Raw genomic sequence first — 7,301 nt, forward strand, 5'->3', positions numbered from 1 at the left:
AGATACAAGTCAGGGGTACCAAATCCGATGAAATTATTCCAACTGGATATGAATGCCTTTTCGAAATCGTCCCTTAGCAGCCAGGAGTTAAAGAATCTAAATGGGGAAGGGCCAAAGTCTCTACGAGCCGAGGACAACAGAATGGGACAGTGATCCGAGATTTCTCTTGGGAGGGCAGTAACCGAGACATTAGGAATAAGGTTTAAAAATCTTGGGTAGACCAAGAATCGATCTAACTTACTGAGTTTAAGATATGAGTTACGAAAACATGTGAAACGATGGCCCCCCCATTTTCATATCAATGAGACCTGCTTCGTGTATGAAATCATTGAACTCCTTAGCAGCTCTTGGGCAGAAAATTGAATTTAGCCTCTCCTCACTTCTTCTTACCACATTAAAGTCACCCATCATAATCCAAATTCCTGTCTTAGAGTTTTTTAAGCCAATTAATTCTTTCCATAATGCTTCTTTCTCCAGAATGGATTGAGGCCCATAAATATTAGCAAAAATCACATTCCCATTAATACCCCTCCAAGTGCCAATTTTGATTAAGTAATGTCTAGATGAAATAACCTCAAACGAATTAAATAGGTCCCTGTCCCACAAGTTCAACAAGCCCCCAGACCTACCTGATGAATTTACACAGCTATCTCCAAAGTTTCCTGTACCCCAACAAGCTTAACCATTGATGTTTTCTGCCTCAAGTAACTGTGTCTCTTGTATTGCTAAGAAGGATATTCTATACTTTGATTTCAATTTTCGAATCCAATCCACCTTGTATTTCTCTCCTATTCCCCTGATGTTGATGGATAGAAAATTCATTTGGAAGTTGTTGTCTCACCTGGTACTCCCAGGATTCCTGCCAACAATTCATTGTTGGCATCAATCTCAAATCCAAGCATAGCCCCAATTTCAGTTGTTGCTTCAATTTCGTTGATTTGAATAGATTCATTAGCATATGGAGGTGGATTAAGGGACGAGTTTGGTACCATCTTAGTCCGATGCGAATCAGACGTTGATGCGTTTCCATCCCCATCACGAAATAAAGCTTGGATAGGGTACTGTAATAACTCTCTTGACGGGGAGAGGACCTGTGAGAATCGCCTTTTCTTGGATGAACAACTAATGTTGATATCTTGCAGATGCGATGTTTGATAAGAGGGGGAGGGGGTCTGCTTGTTGTACGGAAAAGGTCCAAAACAGCCAGACTGGGCTAACATAGACAGAAAGGAGGTGGGCATAGTGGGCCTTGGGGAGCCCAATATCGGACTATCCAATTTACAAGCATCATGTCTGGCTAGGTCAACTGTGCCCCAATTGAGTTCCTTAGGTTTATCTCAACGTGCTTCATTATCATCAATATGGCCAATATCAGTGGGAATCGGAATTGTTTTCGCTTCATTGGAATGAGTATACGCCTTTTCAGATTCCAAGACCGCCGTGGGTGCTTGGAGTGGGACTGCAGCTTCATCCGGGCCATCAGTGGAGACTTCATCACCGACGATCCCACAACGTCTGATTCCATTGCTTTTCAGATTCGCAACTCCAACTATTTCACCATCTTCAATGTCATCCATCCATGTTTCTGAAATACCATCTTCATCTTCGTTGGAACCCTGCATACCATCGTCTTTGTCGGATTCAACAACATCTGTGTCCCCGTCAAAATTATCTTCGGGTTCAGATTGATACGACTGATCAACGTCATCGAATTTGAAGGGGAACCATGGTTCATCTTTATACTCAACCACACCAATGTCAAACATTTCTTCACCCACTACCACCTTAATAACATCATTAATCTTTTTCTTTTCTTCCGTCAGGATGCCAATTTTTACAACTGAGAGGTCCATTCTATCCCCAGTATGATCAAGTGGAACAATTATTTTCCCGAACTTCTCCCCAATGGTAGAGAAATTTGGTTCACTCCATAAACTTATAGGCAATCCAACAAGTCTTATATTTGCGATACGATCAAATTTATAATCATTTTCTCCACCAGGCTTGATAGATTTGAATATATCTTTCCAGTTTTTTTCATTCAATAGGAAATCTTTAGCATTTACCGACGATCCAAACTCAAGAATGGCCTTCATACCTCCAGCGTATTTGACCTTCACATCCATGTCACAGTGAATAGAGAGCAGGGCCGACAGATGTCCGAGATGGTCTAATGATTTTACCTCACCAATGAGAGTAGACCCCTTCAACCAACGCACCATCATTTCATTGGTAACCAGACGAACCGGTGCAAGGATGGGTGGTAGGTTCTTTGGGGGGATTTTGACTTTATCACCACCACTGAGAGCTTCTGCATATGATTTTTCACCCATGAATCCTCCTCTAACTTTGACCGGGATCGGCACGTGAGTGCGACTCCATCTTCTCACCCCAATGGATGACTGCAGTTTCTCAGCCCTTTCGTGTCTCGCTATGTTTATCTCCGGTTTATAGTTCCGACATGTTGTACCATTCAGTTTTGATTCTAGTAACTTCTTGTTTGTAACATTCTCAAAACGAATGAATCCAAAGTTCTTCCCATTTTTTCCTTTTCTTCCTCCAAAGTAGATGTCTGGCAGTGTCCCAAATGTCTTGAATATTCTCCTGAACTCTTCTTTTGTCACACCGTTGGGAATGTTGGAAACAAAGTAGCTAGTTATGTCAGAGTCGTTCCGATGAATCCCTGGTTTTTTCCGATGCTGCACCTCCGTCCATCCGTCTCCCATAGCCATTATGCTAATAAATAAATAGTAATTACTTTAACTTTTAATTAATGTCTATTAATTAATATATTTTTTTGTTTTTGTTTTTAATAAATATAATTTTATTAAAAATACGTAATCTCATACTTTTTAACTTTTAATAACTATCCATTAATTAATATATATTTTTTGTTTTTGTTTTTAATAAATATAATTTTATTAAAAAACCGCAATCTTCTAAAACATACTTTTTAACTTTTAGTTAATATCTATTAATTATTATATATATATATATATATATATATATATATATATATATATATATATATATTGTTTTTGTTTTTAATAAATATAATTTTATTAAAAAAGCATAAGGTATTTTTATATATAAGCGGTAGCCGGCGTTTGTTGTAGACGGCAAAGGCAGTAGTTGGTCGTTGGCTAAAATGTTATTTTTATATATAAAAAAACAATAAAAATATGTTTAAAGATATAAATAAAATTTAAAGGTATAAGATATTTATATATTGAAGATATATATTTGAAAGAGTAAGTATACTTTTAAATAAGGATACAAATACCTTCAAATACGAATTATAAACATTTTTAAGTGAAGTTATACGTTATAAAATATGTTTATTTGTATATAATTGGTATATATATATATATATATATATATATATATATATATATATATATATATATATATATATATATATATATATTTCATATTATAATAATAATAATAATAATAATAATAATATACGGAGTATAATATTAATAATATATGATAGAAATAATATAATTAATAATAATAACTATATTATTAATAATAATAGATTTAGCATTATAGTACTTTATATATAATATTTCAGCTTTTAAAATGAAAAAGTTGTTCAGCCTGTGGTAATTTCGCAACCATTTTCTAGGGTTCGAATCTTATCAACGACATATTTTTCAGACTTTTGGGATCTTTTCATTAGGAAATAACACGCTGATCAAAAGACCTTTTAAATAAATAATTAATTGTATTTAAAATTCACAAATTACAATGCTCACAAAGGGTTTCAGTCTTTTTATACATTTTCCCAGATTTAGAGTGTGTTTTTAGTAGTAAATGGTTGATTTTTGAATAGCGTAGAGTGGTGAACTAGTATAAAGCGACTGTTAGATTCTTGTGCCATAAAATTTAATTGCAAATTTAGACTCTTTCTGAATATAAAAGAATCCAGTTTATGGGATGCCATACATATTCAAGAATCAAGCCTTAGCCCTTAGACTACAACACCATCATATTTATTTCTTATTTTGATTTATATAAACTCCTCACCCCTCTCGTTTCATTATTTTCTGGTTCAAATGTCTCATCGATCTAAAGGAGCTGCAATTGGCATTGATCTTGGAACTACTTATTCATGTGCTGGAGTTTGGTTTCACAAAAAAAACCGGGTGGAAATCATACCTAATGAACAAGGAAACAAGATCACTCAATGATTCAGAGCTCTTGGTAGGCGAAGGTGCAAAAAACCAGATTGCAAGGAATCCGACAAACACAGTTTTTGGCAAGTCTTTTTTGTTAAAATTACTTAGAGTTTATAAAAGAAGAATATGGATCAACGTTTTGTTTCTTTTTACGTTTAATTGATATATTCTTTGATTTATCTCCTCAAATGTTTTTCAGATGTTAAGCGACTAATTGGAAGTAGGTTTACTGACCCACAAGTGCAAAAAGACATGAAGTCGTGGCCTTTCAAGGTAATTGAAGGACCCTCGGATAACCCAATTGTTGTAGTGGAGTTCAATGGCGAAGAGAAGAAATACGCACCAGATGAATTATCTGCCATGGTTCTGAAGAAGATGAAAGAAGCATGTTTAAGTGTTGAATCCTGGTTTGCATTTTGTAAAAGATACGTTAAGGTTCAGTTGACATTTTTCCAAATCACAAAGCACGATTGTTCAAAACATGTTATTTTGATCCAAGCTTTCCACTTTATTTTACTTGTGTTGATAGATTTTGTTCCAAAGAGAGTTTCTTTTGATGCAATGTTGCATTGATACTCAACAGACATAACTATCAATTATCTTCTAATATTTTTGTGTTGTAGCAGCTAGGAGACTTGAATTAATGTTAACAAGCTTTAGTTGCTCGTGGGTGTTTTCCAAAAACCGGAAATAAAAAAATCAACCAATTTAATAAACTGATTGTGTGGATTTTTATATTTGTAAAAAACCATAAATTTCACTGGTTTGATTTTATGTCGAAAATGAGCAAAGATTCTTGAAAAGGTTTGAGGTAATAAGTTAATAACTCTTTCTCTCAAAACTAGATTCTATGGGGAATCTTAAAACTTAGACTACAAAATGAACTGAATCACATTGGGGTTTCATTTATATCTTCAATCATGTATTATCATGTCAAACTTTACATCGTTACAACACAAAAATCTCTGTAAACCAGATGAAATACACAAATCAACTGGATATTACAAACTAACCTAAAAAGTAAACAACAAATACATATTCTTACTCTTACTGAAGAGAATTATAAAAAAGAATCAACACCACCGATACACCAATTATCACTGGAAACGCAGTCACCAAGTACAATGCTCCGTATCCCTACACCAAACAAAATTCCCATTATTCAAAATGGCAAAATGGTAAAATCACAATAAACCAATAAACCACACATTGACACATGACATAACATGACAAACTTTTTACTAAGTTGATATCAATGACACAAAAATCACGACATTGATTCGCTCTTGTTTGTGAAAAAGACGAGAATGTCTATGATTGAAAATAAATAAAAAGGTACCACGGCTGAAGGGACATCACTCTCGTCACTGCCATCTTCTTCTTCAATCTCTGCAGCTGTATCCCAGTCAACGTTAAGCCTCTTTGCAGCTAATTCTGGATCAATCCCAGTGTCTGTAGCCTTCGCATATTTCGATTTCCGTTTCCCCTTTTTTGTTGCTTCAACCTTTTTTTTGTTCACATGAATTCAGTTTAAAATAACTCGATTTTTCTCAAAATGTAACACAGTATACAAACCCTAGAAGCGAAGCTGCTAAATGTACCTCTAAATTAGGCCATTGAACCATTTCCTCTGCCAGCATTTGAAGGGCAATCTTGTCTCTCGGGATTTTCCCTTCATTCACCTAAAAACAGAAGGATGACTATTCAGACTGATATATATAGGGTGTGATTGTTAATGGGTCTCTGTGATTTCAATTACATTTGAAGAACGATAGAAAAGGACTAACTTCTTCGAGAATTGCAGCTAACTCTTCTCGCGTTGGAGTATCAGCATCGTCGATCCCAAGAAGTCTCTTCCGCTCGACTTCTCGAGGGTCCTCAATCATCACTGTCAACTTCACCTACAAATTCGAAGCATAAAATCAATTGGCATAATCCGAAAGTTGAGTGAAAGTTATGTTTTTGAGCTTTCAGTAATTCAAGATCGAGTAAACAGAGGTTATCTTTACCTCACTAAACAGCATGTCTCTGTTTTTCTTCAGGAGCTCCAAAACCTGCACAATCAGAACGAGGACGAATTTTAAGAAAATACACAAACATGGGTTTGGGGAATTTTGAGCAAACGAGTCTAACTCTTTTGATTTGGGAAACATATTCGAGGTCTTGCGGATCTGGGTCTTCTTCAAATTCATCATCTTCTTCTTCTTCATCATCAGTTGTGGTTGCTGTGGTTGAAGTAGAATTGATATTAGATTCTGCAGGGAAACTCAATTCAGTCCCGGAATCTTCCTTGCTAGCACCAACAACCACAAGGCTTCTGGATGTATTTGTACTGCGGTGGCGCAGGTACTGTTTACGGTGGTGGGGGGAAGCGACGGAGAGGATGTGGGTGGATTGAGAGATGGAGCAAGTGGAAGTGGTGTAAAGTGGTATTGGGAATTGGGATGGAAGTCTCAACAAAGCCATTTCTAGTTGAATTTCTTGGGATAAATAATCTTGAAGAAGATTATGTTATGATTGGTGGCATACTTGTGTATTTGCTTTTGCTCTGTATTCTATGAGATTGATTCTATTCAATTGGTTGGTTGGTTCTTCATCATCTTCAGAAAATCGGAAACTTCACTCACACCCTCTGGTTTGCGTCAATTGCTGAATTGGGAAATCGGGATTTTTGAAATTAGAATCCAACCCAAAAATTAATTGGAGCCCAATAACTAGGTGAACAATCTCCTCTATCTAGGGCTGACCCAATTCACGTCGAGTCCAATTATGTGTAAGGAAATGAAGAATTGCATATAGCTACCATTTTATTGTTATTTTTTTTGGTTAATTAGGGCTATTTAATTTTGAAGCAAATACGTTCATTTTGAATAAAGTTATAGAAATATACATAGAGAAAGTTGTAGAGATAAACTAATTACATGTGTACAAGTCCAATAAGCCAATAAGTCTTTAAATACATGTTTATATACAAGTGTGTCATATATGTAAATGTTGAAAAAACAAATATATATATATATATATATATATATATATATATATATATATATATATATATATATATATATATATATATATATATATATATATATATATATAAGGTTCAAATGAAAACAA

At 34.8% G+C, this 7,301-nt stretch overlaps 1 protein-coding gene, 1 long non-coding RNA gene and 1 pseudogene across 2 annotated transcripts; 2 read left to right on the plus strand and 1 right to left on the minus strand.

Annotated features, from left to right (window-relative positions):
- Window positions 1-644: 644 nt before the first annotated feature.
- Window positions 645-2,543, plus strand: LOC122195739 (uncharacterized). The gene is made up of 2 exons (XR_006186420.2): window positions 645-1,729; window positions 1,824-2,543. It is a non-coding gene; the product is annotated as an uncharacterized LOC122195739 (long non-coding RNA).
- A 926-nt stretch (window positions 2,544-3,469) lies between these two features.
- LOC111893640 (heat shock cognate 70 kDa protein-like) lies at window positions 3,470-4,934 on the plus strand (annotated as a pseudogene).
- Window positions 4,935-5,064: 130 nt separating this feature from the next.
- Window positions 5,065-6,834, minus strand: LOC111893649 (ycf3-interacting protein 1, chloroplastic). The gene is made up of 6 exons (XM_023889710.3): window positions 6,318-6,834; window positions 6,194-6,238; window positions 5,972-6,085; window positions 5,786-5,866; window positions 5,524-5,688; window positions 5,065-5,321 (listed from the first exon to the last, which is right to left on the minus strand). Exons 1-6 carry the CDS (start codon window positions 6,648-6,650, stop codon window positions 5,232-5,234), a joined length of 828 nt encoding a protein of 275 aa, XP_023745478.1. The 5' UTR covers window positions 6,651-6,834; the 3' UTR covers window positions 5,065-5,231.
- Window positions 6,835-7,301: the final 467 nt, after the last annotated feature.

This window comes from Lactuca sativa, chromosome 8 (genome assembly GCF_002870075.4).
Source record: "Lactuca sativa cultivar Salinas chromosome 8, Lsat_Salinas_v11, whole genome shotgun sequence".
NCBI lineage: Eukaryota > Viridiplantae > Streptophyta > Magnoliopsida > Asterales > Asteraceae > Lactuca > Lactuca sativa.

Excerpts from the sequence above, each read along its gene's own strand:
- LOC111893649 (XM_023889710.3), bottom strand. The coding sequence starts at position 6,650 with ATGGCTTTGTTGAGACTTCCATCCCAATTCCCAATACCACTTTACACC. Across the intron at positions 6,239-6,317 it reads ATGTTTCCCAAATCAAAAGA|GTTTTGGAGCTCCTGAAGAA; the intron begins GTTAGACTCGTT and ends CTGATTGTGCAG. Across the intron at positions 6,086-6,193 it reads GAGACATGCTGTTTAGTGAG|GTGAAGTTGACAGTGATGAT; the intron begins GTAAAGATAACC and ends TCGAATTTGTAG.